General features: G+C 35.1%; 1 protein-coding gene across 1 annotated transcript; it reads right to left on the bottom strand.

The window, feature by feature from the left end:
* Positions 1-3,646: 3,646 nt before the first annotated feature.
* LOC121239689 (U-box domain-containing protein 5-like) lies at positions 3,647-10,018 on the bottom strand. The gene is made up of 4 exons (XM_041136977.1): positions 9,760-10,018; positions 9,031-9,043; positions 4,446-4,540; positions 3,647-3,916 (listed from the first exon to the last, which is right to left on the bottom strand). Exons 1-4 carry the CDS (start codon positions 9,802-9,804, stop codon positions 3,647-3,649), a joined length of 423 nt encoding a protein of 140 aa, XP_040992911.1. The 5' UTR covers positions 9,805-10,018.
* Between the last annotated feature and the right edge of the window lie 9,069 nt (positions 10,019-19,087).

Raw genomic sequence — 19,087 nt, 5'->3', positions numbered from 1 at the left:
GGGAAAAGGAAGAAGAACTGAAGAAGGAAGAAGAAGGGGGGACGTATGAAGAAGGAAGACATATGAAACGACACCGTTCCATATTAAGTGGAACGGTGTCGTTCAATAATTTTTTTTTAAACCCAGCTGTAAAACGACGTCGTTTTACAGCTGGGTTTAAAAAAAAATTCAGAGTCGGAGTCGGAGCTCCTTGTAGCTCCGACTCCGACTCCGAATAACTATTCGGAGCTACTCCAAATTTCGACTCCGAATTCCAACAACTCCGACTCCGTCGGAGTCAGAGTCGGAGCGGAGGTCAGACGGAGTCGGAATTCTCGAAATTTTGCACACCCCTATATACATGGGTGCAGATATGCGTGATGTGATGACCGCCTTGTAATGATGCTTTTTTCTGTTTTAGGATTCTGGGATTTCTGCTGATCAGCATGCTCTTATATATTGTCCCCCATTCATGGGTCAAGGAAATAGAATCCATTCAGTGCCTTATACTGAACCATATGTACCAGTTGCTTGCTTTTAATTATACCTTTTTCGTTAAGTACCGTCAAATTAGATACCCTTACAAAATTTATTAATTTTCTTTTACTAACAAATTGAATTAAATTAATTTTGTAACATTAATAGTAGAACTCATACATTCAAGCTCAAAATCGGTCAAATTTAGTATCTGAAAATACTGTATACATCATTGCAGGAAGATCGAGATGAATATTGATAGGAATTATTAGAAGTATGTCTGTATATGTAAATAACTAATTTAAACCTAGCTTCTCAAAATGAAAAACAGTAGCATCTATATATATATATATATATATTTAGGCTTCGTTTATTTTTAGAGATAAGATAAGATAATATGAGATTTTTTGAGATATGTGTAAATAATATTGAGATATGTTGAGTATAGATGAGATAATATTGCTGTTTTAAAAATCGTTTCCGTTGGATCATTTTTGTGATCCAAGATGTGAGGATTAGACCTCATTTCTTTCTCTACATTTTCTCTTTCATCTTTTCTTTTCTTCCTTTTTTCTTTTTCTTCTTTTCCTTTCTTTTCTTTTTTCTTCTTTCTTCTTTCTTCCCCTGGCTCTCCCGCGTGCCACAACCCCCCTCTCTCTCTCTCGATCCGATCCTCCTTCTCACCCCAGCGCCGCCGTGCGCTGGTGGTGGTCGGCACCGCCCGGCTTCCCAGCACCCCCACCCACCGGCGACCTCCCCCTCCGGTTTCCAGCCCCAGCCGCGCCGCCGTTAGCCTCCACGCACCACACAAAGCCGCGGCATTCCTTGCGTCGCCGTAGCGCCACCTCCGGCCACCATCTCTTCACCACATCATCATCGACCTCCAAGCAACCCAATGGACCCAACCCCACCTCCGATCTGTCACAGGTGAAGCCCCACCATCAATATTTCCGTTTTGGGTGTTTTTGCACTTCAACCGCCTATTACGCCGCCACCCACGGCCAACCACCACCACCACTAGCTTCACCGACATCCCTAAGTCCTACCCTATCAATCTCGGGTCTTCGTTTACACCAGTTCAAAAGTGAGTTTTTGAGACCCAAGGCCACAGTGCATTTGGCATTGTTTTGTTGCTGCGTTGACACTTCTAGCACCTCCATGATCTTTCAAAAATTATATTATAGCATTGTAAGTATTTTCCCAAAGTACTTTTGATATTTAAATGTATTTCTACGTTAATTCTTATTTACTGTTAATTTATTGGTTGTGCCGGACTGAGTCCGAGGAGTAAGGGGATCGGTTGGATTGGATGATGGAGTTGTTTGTGTGAGATTCGTTTATGCTATGAAATTTGTTGGCTGTTTCGAGTTTAAATATTAGTGTTTTGAGTTTGACGTTGGTCATGGTGGATATTGGTATTTTTAGGAAGTGATGATATATTTTTGGATTATTAGTTTGGTGTTTTGGAAATGTTTAGAAGGGTTTGTTGGGGCCTTTTAACATCTAGAAGTGTTGAGATATATTTTTTTCTGTTGTGGAGTTGTGAACAGAGAGAGAGTAGTGTGTAGAGTCGTCTTGGTTAAATTATTGATGATTGCTTGGGAGTATGAACTGCTGAAATAAGTGTGAGTTAGTGATAATCGGAGTTGACATTGGTTTTGATGCTTGTATTGGACAATACTGAGATTAGTATAGAATATTTTGGATCGAAGTGTGGGCTGTCCAGATTATTATTTGGTTGTTTGAGTTGGATTAAACTTGTTGAATTATGGTCTAGAAATTGGGTCTTAAGTTGTCTAAGACCAATTTTGTGTTGTTGGACTTTAATACTTAGTTTATATTATTTTTATGAATAGGTGACGAGATGGATAGAGATTGTATTCAAGTCACAGATAATGCGCTGCAGGAGTCAAGTAAGCGGGGTTCCTATACTAGGCTTTACACGAATTATTGAGACTGATGTTGATTTTCTGAAAACTTTGCATATTTTTGTTATGAAATGAGAACTTGGGAAAAACAAAACCAACCTCGGTCGTTTATTTGTATACTCATGAAATCTGTACGAAAAAGAGAAAAATATCTTCTGACATGCATTGTGTAGACATGAGCTAAATTCTGTCATGTGGTTTCTGAAATCTGAAAAATGAGCGATATTGAGAATATGAAAAGTTGTGCATTTATTTGAAAAGATGTTCTGGCTTTTGTGTTCAGTGTGTGTAAACTGTCTGATTCTGTTTTGATACTCTGTATTATTTTGATATAACATCTGAAAACCTTTGGCATGGTGTACTGGTTTTCGTATCTGACTCTGTCTCTGCTTTGCTCTGCTCTGCTATGTTATGCTCTGCTCTGTTTGGGTTGATACCAACTTTTCTGTCTCTGAGTGCACCCACTTTGGAAACAAAGTGGTTTTATTGTGGCCATTCCTGTGTGCACACTCGGGGCTCCGAGAAGAATAAAGGAAAGATTTCACCTCTGTCTCTGCCTGGTTTGGCCACCGAGGTTAGCACAACCCTACCACGGGGGTCAAACATGGTCTCTGCTCTGTTTGATGCTCTGTTTGGATCTGGTGATGATACTCAGTTTATGTTATGCCAAAGCACTATAGGTTTTACTTGTCTTAAAACCATCGCTCTGTTACTTTTGAAAATATGTTCTGTTCTGCATGATAACTCTGGAAAATATTTTGTTCTGCATGCTCTACTTTGTAAATGCTCATATTTACATGCTAGCATATGATTTCTGCTTACTGAGTTGTTGATAACTCACCCCTTTATCTCCATAATATTTCAGATGTCATTGATGGTTCAGCTGAGGATCAGTATTAGAGTTTATGGAGAAGATTAGCAGTGAATGGTTGTTGGGTATCTCGTGGTATTAGTGTTGATATTGGAAGTTATTTATATTTCTTAAGTTTGCTTCAATAGATTTAGACGGTTTATGGAGACTTATGTTAATGTTTCATTATTTCTAGTTTGTTATTTGAGACATGAAGAATAGTTGATTTTATTTGAGTTGCTGGATTGAAAATTTGATAGATGAGTTTATATGGTTTATTTAATTGAAGTATTTACGTTTGATTAGAGGTTTGGGAAAATATATATTCTTGAATCTGGAAGTACTCTAGTCTTGTTAGAGTTGATTATCAGGTTATATGAGTTAACTCTCCGGACCCTCGGGGACCGGGGCGTTACAAATTTAAAGTATCTTTTTCTGTTGGGTCACTGTACTTATCTTCAAGCCTCTTATTGATGGACTTTTTCTCTCTCCGGATAGTATCTGGGGATGTGATATCAAGCGTTGAAGCTGCCAATTGAAGAGCTTTAATTTCAGAGGTTTCCACTAAGTGTGATGCAGAAGCAATCTGCAGGAGAAATCTTTTGACAGCCTTGGTAGCCTCTTCTTCAGATGAGTTCAGGGTAAAATTTGCACCCGTAAGATCATCCATGATGTGAGAGATCTGTAAATGAGATTTAATCATTGGCATCACCAAGTAACTGAACTCAGAAAAAGTTCCTTTTTTTCTTTTTTAAGTAGAAAAAAAGGAAAAAATTACGGAATAAATATAGACAAGTTGAAACAAACATAGTGTTTGGGATCATGAAAACCTCCATCAGAATGTTGCTGCGAATTAAAATGTGGGGCAAAGAAGGATTTGTGTGAAGTTGCCAGAATGGGGCAAAGAATAATTAACAAATAGACCAAAGGCAAGCAAACCGAGAATGGGACTACATCCTCTTTAAATTTTTCCAATTTGGGATACAAGTGTCAGAAACCAGAGAATTGCTTATGGGATCAGTTACAGCAATATAACTAGCATGTTTTATAATCCAGGAAAATAGATTTATATATTTTCAAACTTTATATAACTGAGGAACAACTCTGATAGCTTTATCAACTAATTATAGCCCTCTTGAAGTTGTATTAGTGCATCCACTACCCCCATCTTCATTTTTTCTTTCTTGGTTAGGAGGGTTGAATTGACGAACCTCTTCAGCCAACTCATGTGGAACCATGGTTTGAATTTGACCTAAACTTTCCTCCAACAAATTCTTTGATCTTTGACATATTGAGGCTATTGCTTATAAAGATTTATATCACACGGTTTCAATGGAAAAATTACCTCAATCTTTTATTGACTTCTGAAACAAATATATATACAAGTGCAAGAGCTGTTTTTGGTAATTACAAAAGTATGGAAACCAAAGTAATGCGAGAATGAATGTACACTAAATGAAAATATTTACAATAAAAGGAAACGGCTAAAATGCTATATTGGAGCTTGATTCTTTTGACTTAGCTGATTTGATCTTGATTCGTTTTTGTTGGCATGATTATTGCAATCTTCCTTAATACACCCCCGCAAGAGAGGGCTTCCATCGGCAAGGCCAATCTTGGATTGAAGAAGTTCAGTACATTGCCTGGACAATGGTTTGGTCAGCAAGTCAGAAAGTTGGTCCTGAGTGTGAACATGTTTGACCTGGAGAGTCCCTTTTTTAACCAAGTCACAGACAAAATGAAGAACGATTTGAATGTGCTTCATGCGAGAATAATAAACTGGATTAAAGCTGATATGAGTGGCTCCAAGGTTGTCACATAACAGAGAAGGTGGATCTTTGAGGGGAAATCCGAGTTCATTGAGGAGGCCTAGTAACCACATTGTTTCCGTGGCTGCATTAGCTAATGAGCAGTATTCAGCTTCTGTAGATGAGCGTGCAACAACCCTTTGTTTCTTTGAACTCGAAGAGATGGGGTTGGTACCAAGAAAACAGATATAGGCTGAAGTAGAGGACCGATCATCAACATTTTCAGCCCAATCCGCATCAAAGTATGTCATGAGATGCCAAGGAGTGTCCTTTTTGAGTTGAATGCCGTGAAAGATGGTTTGCTTCAAGTATCTAAGTAACCTTTTTGCTGTTATCCATTGTGTAATTGTGGGCTTGTGCATAAATTGAGACAACTTGTTAACGGCAAAAGATATATCAGGACGAGTAAGTGAATTGTATTGAAGACTCCCAATGACTCGTCTGAATTCAGTACTATCAAAAGAAGTTGTACCATCAACTAGTTTTAAAGAAGTACTTGTAGATAAAGGGGTTGACACATCCATAGCACCAACCATGTTGGCTTTGGATAGCAAGTCACAAATATATTTATGTAGGGACAAAAACAAACCTGCACAGGTTAGAATAACTTCCACACTCAGAAAATAGTGAAGAGATCCCATATCTTTCAAAGAAGAACTAGCACCAAGCTTCTTAATGATAGAGTGCACAAAGCTAGAATCATTTCCCGTAAGCACAAGGTCATCTACATAGACCAGAAGATAGCATATAATAGAGCTACTTTGATAAATAAATAGGGACAAATCAGCCTTGGAGTTATGGAAACCGAGACAAAGAAGAGCATCCCTGAGAGTGAAGTACCATGCCCGAGGGGCTTGATTAAGACCATAAATTGTTTTACATAATTTGCACACATGATTGGGTTTGGAAGGATCCTTGAACCCTGGAGGTTGACTCATATACACATCCTCAGTAATGTCCCCATGCAAAAATGCATTGTTAACATCCATTTGTCTTAAAATCCAGCCTTGCATAACAGCAACAGTAAGAACAGATCTAATAGTAGCTGGTTTTACAACGGGACTAAAAGTCTCCGTATAGTCAATCCCGGGTCTTTGATTATACCATTTTGCAACAAGACGGGTTTTGAAGCGATCTATCGAGCCATCAGTCTTTCGCTTAACCCAAAAGACCCACTTACAACCCACGGGATTTAAGCCAACTGGTGGAGAAACCAAGTCCCAAGTGCTGTGTCTCATAAGAGCAGGGAGCTCTTCAGACATGGCGGCATGCCACTGAGGCATGGATAAAGCTTGGGTCACACATGTCGGTTCAAGACATGGGGGAAGGGGGTGTTTGGTGACAACATTTAGTTGTATGGGTTTGAAGATGTTGTTCATAAATCTTGTGGTCATGGAGTGTGTGCGGCGTGGAGAGGAGGGTTCGGAGTTGAAAACCGGGGAAGGAGAAAGGGATGATATGATGGGAGCAGATTCACAATAAGATTCAAGCACAGGTAAAGGCAAAATAGATGTAGAATCCAAAAAATTTTGAGAATCCAGAAATCCATGAGAAAGGGATGTATGGGTATTACCTGGAGGGGATGAGACCGCGGCGGAGATAGTTTCCGAGACCACTGGAACGGCGTTAGATGGAGCCAACGAGGGAACTGCGGGCACGAACGGAACAACGTCATGGGTGGATGGCAGAATAGACGGAGAGGACGATGAAGGCTGGGAGGAACCAAGGGAGGCTAGGGTTCGAGCTTCATCAAATATAACATGCCGAGAGGTGTATATTTTTTGGGTAACGGGCTCAAGGCATTTGTATGCAGTTTGGGTCATAGAATACCCAATGAAGACACATGGGCTGGACTTGGGCTGGAGTTTGTGTGTGTTATAAGGCCTGATAAGAGGGAAAAAGAGACACCCAAAGGATTTTAACTTAAGGTAGTTCGGTTTTTGACCAAAAAGTGCCTCAAAGGGTGTTCTATATTGAAGAAGAAGAGTGGGTTAACGATTTATGAGGTAGGTGGCAGTATGGAAGGCATGGGGCCAATATGAAAGAGGGAGATTGGCATCATGAAGTAAGGTAAGACCAGTCTCAACTAGGTGACAGTGACGGTGACGACATTCAGAGATACCATTTTGTTGAGGTGTGTGAGGGGCAGTAGTGTAGTGACTAATGCCATGGAGAGGGAGAAAAGGTTTGAGACTGATATATTCGCCACCATTATTAGAATAGAGACTTTTAATTTTTGCTTGAAAACGTTTCTCAACAAGATTTTTGAATTGGGGAAAAATGGTCTTAACACAAGACTTTGCATTGATGGGATAGAACCACATATATTTTGTGTAATGATCAATGAAAAACATATAGTAACGAGAGCCATCTAAACCAAGACAATGAGCAGGTTCCCACACATCCGTGTAAACAAGGTCTAAAGGAGCATAACTTTGAAAACTTGTGGGCCTAAAAGGTTGTTGATGAGCTTTATTAATAGAACAAGATGAACACAAAGAGTTCACTTTATTATTATAACATGAAGTTAAATTTTTTTGACAAGATGTTGAACAACTTTAAATGACGGATGTCCAAGACGCTTGTGCCACCCATCAAACGAGGTCTGTTCATGCACGTTAGCCACCATGTTGGAAGAGGAGCCCACCAGTGATTTCGGAAAAATGTAAACGCCACTTTCACATGCACCTCTTAGTAGGGTCACCCCTGTGATCCAATCCTTCACAAGAAAATAGGAAAGGTGAAACTCAACAAAAACATTATTTTGGGATGTAAAATGATGAACAGCAATCAAATTCTTGCAAATGTTTGGGACACAAAGAGTATCACGAAGAATAAACGTCCGTTTTGGGTAATTTAGAGTCAATCAACCAATGTGTGAGACAGCCAAACCTGACCATCACCAATAACAACTTCATCAGTGCCATCATACTCAGAGTGAATAGATAAATTCGCCAAGTCACTAGTAATATTGTGAGACGCAGCGGAGTCAAGAAGCCACTTATGATCCTGTTGTTTTGACGTAGTTGCACAGTTCACCGTGAATTCAGATGAATGAAGTTGGGGACAATACTTGGCAGTGTGTCCTATTTGGTCACAAAATTGGCATTTCGGTTGATAACGACTCTGATTTGGTGTATTAGAGGACTTGCGATTGGGCGGGCCTTGAGAGTTGCGATTTTGGCCTTGAGACCGAGAGGGCCCAGTGGCCTTATAAGGGCCTTTTGATTGATACCCAGCAGAAGCACCAACACCAGACTTCATCTTGTTGCGGTGAGAAAAGTTCGTAGAAGCTACTAGTTGCTGGGTTTTCATCTCCAAGCACCGTAGGTAGCCGTCATGTACCACAAGAATATCATGCAGTTATTCAAAGGCTAAGGAGATTTCCCGAGCACGAATTGGCGCTGCAATTTCCCCGAAATCAGAACCCAATCCATTTAAAATATAGAGGGTAAGATCATCATCAGAGATGGGATGATCTATAAGGACGATTTCATCGGCAAGGGCTTTCACCGCATGCAAATAATCAGGGATGGAACGTGTTTCTCGCTGAATCAAGGTAAGTTCTTCCTTGAGTTGCATGGCTCGGGTTCTAGATTTACTGGCATACATATGGTTGAGTTTCGGGAGGTTTTGGCAGTGGCAATGAGGGGAGTAATGGTGGTGGAGGTAGAAGCCAGAATAACACTCAGGATTAATTTATCTTGACGAACCCAGTGAGTTTTATTTAACTCGGTGGATGAGGTGCCAACAAGGGAGGGACACTGTGAAATTCCATTAACCTAGTCAAGGATATTATAGCCGATAAGGAGAGCTTCAAATTGTTCTCTCCATTGAGAGAAGGTGGAGGGTGTCAGTTTTTCATTGATTTGTGTAGAAATATTGAGAGCGATGAGGGCATTTCAGTGGGTGATTCTTTTGACTTGGCTGATTTGATCTTGATTCATTTTTGTTGGCGTGATTATTGCAATCTTCCTTAATATTGCTTTCCCTCTTACTGCCTGAATGTAATTTGCAAGCCTTATCAGCTATGACTGAGACATAACTCCAAAAAACCGATATCTTAACAACAAGACAGAATGGAGATGAAGAAAGACTAGTTACTTCCACCAGGTTTGACACATCAACTAGATGTGACGGTAGAGAGCAAGCAGTCAAACATACGGATATGCAAACACCTAAAAAGAAACATAATATATAAATATATATATATATTTATATATATATAGAGAGAGAGAGAGAGAGAGAGGCAAGCTAATTGAAGTGGTCATCAGGAACAACAATATTAACATGCTTTAGCACAGCAAAATTCCCGTTGGAAACAATGGAGAACATGGTTTTACAAAGGATTTCTGTTTGCAAACCCCTCTCTACACAATCAATTAGAATAAGCAGATTATCGAAATCTTATTATTTTATTTCTCCAATAAAGAGAGATATATAAGTTTTGTTCTTTAACAGCAGCAATTTTCCTTCTCATCTCCAGTCTACCAACATAGACAACCTCCTTGAGTCATTTGTCCTTATAATGTATTTATAAACTTTTGCTAGACCGCTCAGACTGATCAGAAATTGCTATCCTCAAGATCAAATGGCTAGAGTTTGTTTCTATCATCTTCGTTTTAATTTGTTTTAACGACAACTACTTTATGAAATACAGCAAGTACTTCACGTTAATTCATATCCTTCATTCTTATTTATTGAGAAAATTACGAACCAGGTAAAGTTTACTGGATCTTGAGCAGTACTCGTAAAATTGCATGGCTTTCTCAATTGCAACGTTTAACGAGCCTAGTGCCTCTATTCCTGAAGAGCCTGGAGGCTGAGCCGCTTCTATAAGTGGAAGTACTGTTGATATTCTATCAAGCAATTTCTTCAGTTCTTTGTACTTTAATAATGGCAGCTGCAATCATGAAATAATATACAGAATGTGGAAATTTGATCTAATATGAAAAACCGGTTGAGTACAAGCAAAGACAAATTTTGAAGACACAAAATGAGCTCAATTAAGAAGATTTCATATGGAAAACACACTGCTTGTCATTTTCTCAAGAAAAAGCATCCTCTCCAACAGGAAAAAAACATGATATAATCTCATTCTCAACTTGATCGAACATAGAGTCGTAGACCTTCGAAGAATCAGCATTTTGGGGTGAGTTAACAAATTGATCAAAGAATGCTGAAAGCTGGTTTTCCAGTTCCTGGTCACTCTTCGATGTTGAAGATCGATATATGTTAATCTTAACAATTTTTCAAAAGTTCAATTAGTTTATTGTATAATGGCTCAAGATATACTAACTTAGTTACAAATCATATTTTTTATTTAATAAATTAGCTATTTTTGCGCATCGTGCAGATCTACAACCAATTTACGATAATTATGTAAACATCTTGTATCATGAGTGAACTCAATAAGACGCACTTATGCTGCCAATTTAATAGGACTGCAGATTCAAACAAACAAATTCCAAATGAGGAATAAAAGACCTTCATGATAAATTGAAAAATGTACCTTAAAAAGCATAAGGGTCTGGCAGTTTGTCCACTACTTTAGCAATGAAATTACCCAAGTATCCTTGTAATGCAGTAGAAATATCTACTAATTCACTCAACAAATCGGTTAGTCGTCTATTATGCAACAATTTGACAAACAATCAAATACATAAAATAAATGAAGTGCGTAACACCAATTTTGGTTAGCAAGGAAAACCCTTTGAAAAACTCTTCAAAAGTAAAATCCTACAGGGCAGTCAAACTCAAGAAAATCAATCTTATTATTTGAAAATCAATTACAAGTAAATCATAATTACAAAACTTTTGTAACTTGACTTTCTTACTTGACTAGTCAAACGATCCGTTTGTCTTCTACCGTAGTAGCAACCAGAACGTCTAGCCATTTTCAAACTATTGACTTCCTTCCTAAAACTCCAGTAGCTGAACTCAATCACTTCCACTCCGATACAGAGTAAGCACGTACTCAAAAAGAGAAAGAGAATAACACTAGAAAATTCTTCACAATAATTTTCTCACACTCAAGCTCTTAGATCTCTCTTAGATCTCCAAGCTCTCTCAAAATTAACTGATCCCAAGATACAACCCTCAGCCGAAATCATCAATTAAATAAACAATGTAGTATTTGATTTGTAATAGAACTCTACTGACAGATTGAGTCTGTTTGGAATTTCAGGCAAAGATTTAAATTTCGTACCGTACCGGCCGGTACGGCCGAAATTTTTCGTTTCGGCCGTCCGGCCGGTACAGGTACTATACCTGTTCCGTACCGGCCAAAATACCGGCCGGTACCGGTCATACCGGCCTCAATTTCGGCCTGTACCGGCCTATATTTCGGCCGGTACCGGCCGATATTTCGGCCTGTGTTTTTTTTTTTTTTTTTTCGTTTTTTCAAACTACAAACTTATTTTTTAACCCTCAATTCAGACTAGACTATTTATAATTTATATATATGTGTATTTGTATATAATTTATTTATATATAGACTATTATTTTAGAATATAATTTTTATATATATTTATATATATAATTTATTTATAGATCGACTATCCCGAAACGTTATCCCGAAACGCTATCCCGAAACGGTACCGGTACCGAAATATTTCGTTCCAGTGCCTTGACCGGTACGCTGTCCGGTACGGTATTCAAAACATTGATTTCAGGTGTAGTAGGAATCTGTTGATAGGATAACTATGCCAACATATTGCTAACAGCCAGTGCTGAAGCTTCATCAGATAACTGATTTAGATAACTTTTAGATAGTTCGAAATTCTTTATGCTCAATATCTTCTTTTTGAGTCTTCTATCCAGATCACTTGATATTTCCTATCTTTTCAAATCTTCAATCTTAATCAAAAAGTCTTTTGAACCTTTATCTATTTAACCATTTATCTTATAATTCAATTATTCATAGATAAAGATAAAGACAAACATATATCTATTAATCTACTTATCTTTGAATTTAAATTTTTATAGATAAAGATAAAAGTAAATTACATTCATCTAATAATTCAAATAGATCATAGTCATCTAATCCTAGTCAACAAACTTTTACATCATCAAGCAATATCAGACCCCATTAAAATGAGGGTAGACTTAGATCTGCATGTTCTATAACAATGAAAAGGATCATCTTTAAGTGTTTCTTAAAAAAAATAAAAAATAAAATAAAATCTTCCAACATAATGCATCGCATGAGGACTGCATCTATGAATATTCTCCACGCATAATTCGAGTAATATAATAACGTCCAGGAAAAGTGGACAAAAAAAAAAAAAAAAAGACTTCACACTTGACACATAACACATCGGATTTGCAAATACAAGATACAATGCTTCTGTCGAATATTAACTACAGAGAAAGTACATGCAACTCAAGCTATCATGAATTTTGCACTTTGCACTTTGCACTTTGATCGTTCCATTTTGACCACTAAATGGATGAAATAGAGAGTACGACCCGTCAACGGGCTGAATTTGCCGTGAAATTCACCATGGCTACTTTTCCTCGTCCATGGCTGGAGAGACAATCACATTCAGAGAGAGGTAAAACGAAAGAAGCCACACCAGCATCTCTCAAGTGAAGGAACTCCGTGACAGCACTGTGATGGCTGTGCCCATTTTTCCACCGTTGATCGAAGAGATCTTGTGTTTCGATGGATCCCACTACACAGTCTAAGCGTGATTTGAGTGGATGGTGACTAGGAGAAAATTGCTGACATCTCAATGAGTGGCCGCGGCAGGCTCTATTGAACGCCATTATTCTTAATTCGAATATAATAAAAAGATCAAACCACACAATACCCACACCAATCAATTTCTCTATTTTTTGTTGCTTCCACTTGTTTAGCTATGTGACTTTTCAGTGCATATTATTTTTTGTTGCTTCTCTGTTTTGATTATATAAAATCAAACTATTTTATTTTATCTAATCGTTGTAAATTTTTCAAAATTTTAAATAAAATATAATAAATAATTTAATATTTTCAAAACTCAAAATTAAAATAATATTAAAAAATTATATTATAACAATATTTTATTCAATTTTTAACAAAACTTCTCATTCCATCTTATTTGAACTGTGTAACCAAACAAAACTGACTAAAATTTATTCTTTTTTAAGTTTTTATCCCATCTCTACGGTAAGATACAAGAGAAAGAGTTAAAGATTTATAAAAATATATTAGGCGCATAAAACTTATAAACTAATATTGTTAGATGAGATTCATTAAATTTACTTTACAGTAAAATAAAATTTATAATAAAATATATTATGATAACAAGTCATATCAATTTATAAATTTTACATTTTTTGTAAACTAAACATTTCTTAAAGAAATATTTATAAAAATAAAGTGAATTTCAAAGTAGTCATACAGATAATATTGCCTTTTAAGAAAAGATCATATAATAAGCGTGATTAATTTCATGGGTTAATGTTAAAAATTAAAATGGAGTCAACTGGTATGTACCCGGCCAACCATCATGTCTGACTTTTCTAGAACCTATATATACATATAATTAAGTCATTGATCTAACCATATAAAAAAACACGTAATATATATACATATATATATATAGAGAGAGAGAGAGAGAGAAGATTGGACAATTTCTTTTCTTTTATTTTCTTTTGTTTTAAAGTCGAATATTCTAAGCTCGGCATTATTAATGGTATTAATATTATATCCAAAATATAACCTTCCTTACATATGATATATGTGAGTTGGAACGTTTCAATGTCACTAATTATTCAACCTCTTCAAATACTTTGTTAGCAATTAATGCTATCCACCAACAGGCAACATATATATATATATATATATATATATATCTTTATATATAAAAAGTGTCTATCTAACAGAAATTGTTGGTTTAACGTTTTTTTGTTGCTTTCTGTTAAAATTAATGAAATTTGTCAATTTGTCTGTTATCTATAAAATTCCCATATGTCAGCTTTCATAAAAGCAATCTCATTATAAAAGCAATCTCGGTTAAAAAAAATAGAAAAAAAAAAAAAACAAAAAACTCTTCATATTTATTCTATTAAAGGCAGATTCATGCATCTGTTAAAGAAAAAAAAACTCATGCTTGAGATAGTATATTTATTTCTAAACAGTAAAAAAATTAGAAATTAAAACCAAAAAACTTTGCATATTCTTCGGTTCAGGCAGATTCATGCATTTGGCAGGATAATGAAAAATTGTCATTAAGTCATCGTCAATCCATTCTCTTCAATATTTATGTCCAGCACCACATTCAGAGAACAGAAAATGCTGCATATGGAAAAGATCTGGGGTTAGTCAATTACTAGCCTTTTCCTTCTGCATGTTGTTCTTTATTACCGGTGATTTTCTGAGAAAAAAAGTTTTGCTTCTTAATTTTATTTGTAATTTCTTCTTTTCCCATTTATTTTATGTTTGAAGTATGGTATTTTCTGCATTTTTTTCCTTTTTTTACTGCAATGCTTATTAATTTGTTTTCAGGTCTTTTGGTTGAGTCTGGACATTTCTACTTATAATCTTTGTAAGTGTATATTGTTATTTATTTTATAATATCATTTGTTATGTAATTCTTTCTCTATTTTATGGAATGTGAGTGTTTTGGATAAGTTATTGTCACAAACTATGTTTTAGACAAGTTTGACAGAAATGATTTTTGTCATGAATCAAGCAAAACATACAATATATTCAACCTAAGAAAAAAAAAAGGAACAACAAACCAACACCCATCAACATGCATTAGTTGAAAAAAAAAACAAACAGCTAAAAGATCTAAACGAATAGATATAGATCTGTCAGTACACAAAAAAAATAGGTGTTGAAATTTTTCGGTTCTAGACTAAAACATCTAGATCTGATATTGTTTGCGAAGAACAAGAAAAAAAAAAAAAAAAAGAGAGAGAGAGAGAGAAAGAGAGACGTAAAATAAGTTAGGGTTATAACATATTTCAAAAGTAAACAATTTCAATTTAGTCTTTTATGGCTTCCTCTCTTCCTTTTTTTTTTTTTTTGGGGGGGGGGGGGGGGGGTGTGAATGGTTATTAAACTTCTTAAGTTTTTTTGTTTTGTTCAGGTCTTTTAGTTGAGTCTGAACATTTCTGCTTATAATCTTTGTAAGTATATGTTGTTATTTTTTTGTTACGTCATTTGTTATATAATTTTTTTCCTATTTTATTGAATTGTGAGTGTTTTGGAAAAGTTATTGTCACAAACTATGTTTTGGACAAGTTTGATAGAAATGATTTTTGTCAAAAACCAAGCAAAACATACAATATATACAACCTAACATAAATTGTGATTGTATTGTAAAAATCATCTAAAAAAGTATCTAAAAAACAAATTTCTCATGAAATTTTCTCCTTTTGAGTTATTATTTTCGTGTTTAATAGTGTGTTTGTGACTTCGTTAGTGTTGTGTTTAAGGACGGTATTATATTCAAACAGAATCAACAATAAATCGATAATATATTTTAAGAGAAATATTTTATTTTTTCAAGATTATAGACTAATAATAAAAAAATTTTGATAAAAAATTAGTAAAAATTATAAATAAATATAAAATAAGTAAACGTGCATTGCTCGTTGCTTTCACCTAGTGTATATATATATATATATATATATATATATATTAGATATATAACAACATATAAGATAAGATCATTGATCGAATTAGCTGGTGCAAGATGGGGCCAATCGTTCTTGAAAATGATGTCTGAGAAAACAGGATCAGTGGGGCTCTCTAGCATGGACCTGAATCATCTCCAAGTTGGGGGTGACATGAGAGGAAGGTGGGATATTCACGTAAAGTGATTACTTTGGGTAGTTTTTATCTAAATTTTTTAAAATCGTGTCAAGTGAGACAAATTAATAGAGCTAAAGAGGGATATATCTAATTAAGATGAAAGAATTAGCAGAGACTTTCAAGTCTTTGTTTTGTTATTTTTTCCTTTTTCACATTAATAGTCTAACCTCTAATATCGCATCAAACGCGTTAATGAAGACTTAACTCCTAAAAGACGAAATATCGAAAACAAAATATATTAATTAAATACACTTACCTACTCTTCTTCTTCCTTTTTCTTCTCTCCTTTTTTTTGCCAAAACAAGTTTCAAAAGCCGGCCCCTTTGGCTCTCTTTGACTACCATTACGCTGACTTGTAACTTTTGATACATATATATAGGTTATAAAAATTCAAAGCCATAGAGCTTAGTCGACGCCACATCATGCAGAGCCGGCTATATTGAGTGAGTCGGACACCAAAAAGGTCATCATGTGTGCAATTAATGGACCCTACGCCCAGTAAAGAGCGCAGAAGACACATGCATTCATATAATATTTATGTTAAGGATCCGGGTGAGAATGTGTCCCTGCAACCGCAAGTTGGATCTGGGAAAGTTATTTGTTTCAACAAGTGGGCTTGATTTCTGTTCATGTACTTTTTGTATTTATAACTTTGAAGAAAAGGCCAGGCCAGGCCAGCATTCAATGCATATTAATATAATATCGAAGCTAGCCTGTATATGAATATTATTGCATGCTCGGAGTAATGGTTAAAATGCTAGGAATGATGATATCGAGTGGTAATAAATGCAAGAGAAAACTAAAGGATTGTGGACAGGTGTTGATGAGGCCACTACTTTTCCTTGAGGCCAATGGAGCTATATAGAGCTAGCTCTCAAGCGTACGTGCACTGCATCATATATACCATTGAACCAGTTTTGACTGCAAACGTGGAACGTCAGGCCACTGAGCTTATAATGCATTTAACCACTCATGAACTGGTCGCAGCTGACTTAGTAAATTGCACTATTATTAGTTAGCAATGATACATACACATTAATTTTTACACAAATATTATACACCTTCGCCTATGCAGGATTGTTTGGATGAATGAATCCGGACGGGATGTGGATTTTTGGATTTGGAGATTTGAAATCCAAATGTCTTATTTGGATGATCATGTATAAAGGAAAAATTATATTTACAATATAAGGTTGCATATATAAGTTTTGCATATTTTTTTTTTCTTTTTTTAAAAAGAGGGGGTATATCTGATCAAACCTGCATTAAAAAAAATTTACTTTTTTAAATATAGTTGATCCCACTTTTTTCTTAAAAATAGTGTGTGGCTTGTATACTCTAAAACTGTATATAACATTAATCATATTAAAATTTAGATTTGTATCAAACCCAAATAGGCTTTTACGCTTTTCAAGAATATTTTAGATTTGTGATTATAATTAATTTTAGATACAAATTATAATCCAAATCTAAATCTAAACTCAAATGAACTCTTCCACCTAAACGTCACCCTAATGATATTATCGTGTAATATTGAAATGTTTAGATACCATTATTAACTCAAATAATGATATGATCAGTTTGAATAATAATTGTGAAAGAAGTGTATCTTTATTTTTTGCTTTTATCAATTGACCATTTCTCATACTATATAGATGAATTTTCTCGGCAAGTGTTTTTTTTCAAGAGAATATATTATAATCTTTGAAAAATTTGTTCAGTCCATATATAATTTAGGTCAAATTGATGAATTTAATTAGAATAATAACTCCCTTTAATTTATTGAGATATATTTTCAACACGGAATTTTAAGTCTCTCGTCAGTTTCCGTCATTTTTTATTTACTGGTCATCAAGTATAAATCTATAAGTTTGAATGAAAGAGAGCAGCCCCTTGCTCTATATAATAGTCGGAATTTAAGCTTATAGCTAGCTACCTACCTAGAAATTGCATGCCTTTGGGAATTAAAAACATGCAATTGGAAGGCAACACGTCAAAGAAAATAATTAAAAGATACACGCGTATTTGCTTTTAACATGTCAATTACAAGCATGTATGGATAAGCTGAGGTTTCTTATCTTTTAGGCCTTTTTGTTAATATTACAATTAATTTGATATACAGTCATCATCAGGTACCGTTTTAATTCAAAAGGAAATTACATTACCTGTCAGTGTTTTGGATAGAGTTCTCCAGAGTTCTTTATTTCTGATATGAATTATAATGTAGGAAAAGGTTATATTTTCAATTTTCTTTCCGTCAAAAAATAAAAAATAGCAAAACAAATTGACCACGATATTAATTTTTTTTTTTAAAAAAAATTAAAGGCAAATGATCATATGCATGGATATTGTTTTATTATTTTTCTATTTTCTTCAAAAACAGGACAATACTCTAATTTTTTTTTAATGTATATGCAATATTATCAATAGCTCAATATGGTAATAACATCTTTGGACTCCTCCATCGGTAGTTATAATTATTCAAAAAATCTATTTTTTTTTTTTTTTTTTGATAAAAAGGATCTCATTCCATTCATTGAAGAGGACATACAATTTTGACTTCAAACAACAAGTCAATTACAAACGTTAATAGAATCTCAGTACACTATTGTGACTGACATGGTCTAGTCCAGATGGCTTATCTCTAAAGACCGAAGTCTAAGAGATAGCACAACTCTGTTCCCAACAGAGTTCACAGTAACCAAACATAAAACTCCATACCCAACTAGGTTGAGTATGGAGAAACCAAATAGTCGTAAGACCTATATAATATCGTATTTGGACATCGTGAAAATTACATTTATTCAAGAGATCACTCAAAAACCAAGTTGCTGTAAAAAAAATAATACTATACATGACTACCATCTTGCTTTTATCAAAATTTTATAAATGCGGTACTTTTTTATCAAATATTTGGATCATTTATTTTTTTAAAAAAAAAATCAAAAGTGGGATGAGCAATGTATGTCATCTCATCCAAATAGAATATAATGATAGGCTGGTTATGCTACTTATCATCTCACACCACACACCATATATATTTTTATTTTTTTAATTTTATTTATGTTAAACTATTTGAGTTGTTCTACTCATCTTCCATACATCACATACTTATTATGAAAAAATGAAAAGAAATTAAAAGATGTGTGGTTGTGGGATGATGATCAGTAAATCAATTTTTCATGGTGTAATATGCAGAATTTTCTCTACTCAATTCCCTTGTTGGGTTTGTTTA

Source organism: Juglans microcarpa x Juglans regia, chromosome 1D (genome assembly GCF_004785595.1).
Source record: "Juglans microcarpa x Juglans regia isolate MS1-56 chromosome 1D, Jm3101_v1.0, whole genome shotgun sequence".
Lineage (NCBI taxonomy): Eukaryota > Viridiplantae > Streptophyta > Magnoliopsida > Fagales > Juglandaceae > Juglans > Juglans microcarpa x Juglans regia.
This window is presented reverse-complemented; position numbering and strand designations above follow the sequence as displayed.

Bases quoted from the DNA above. Each gene is read 5' to 3' on its own strand.
- LOC121239689 (XM_041136977.1), bottom strand. From the start codon at position 9,804: ATGCAATTTTACGAGTACTGCTCAAGATCCAGTAAACTTTACCTG. The intron at 3,917-4,445 runs GTTCGTCAATTC...TCTCATTTACAG, and splicing joins CACATGAGTTGGCTGAAGAG to ATCTCTCACATCATGGATGA.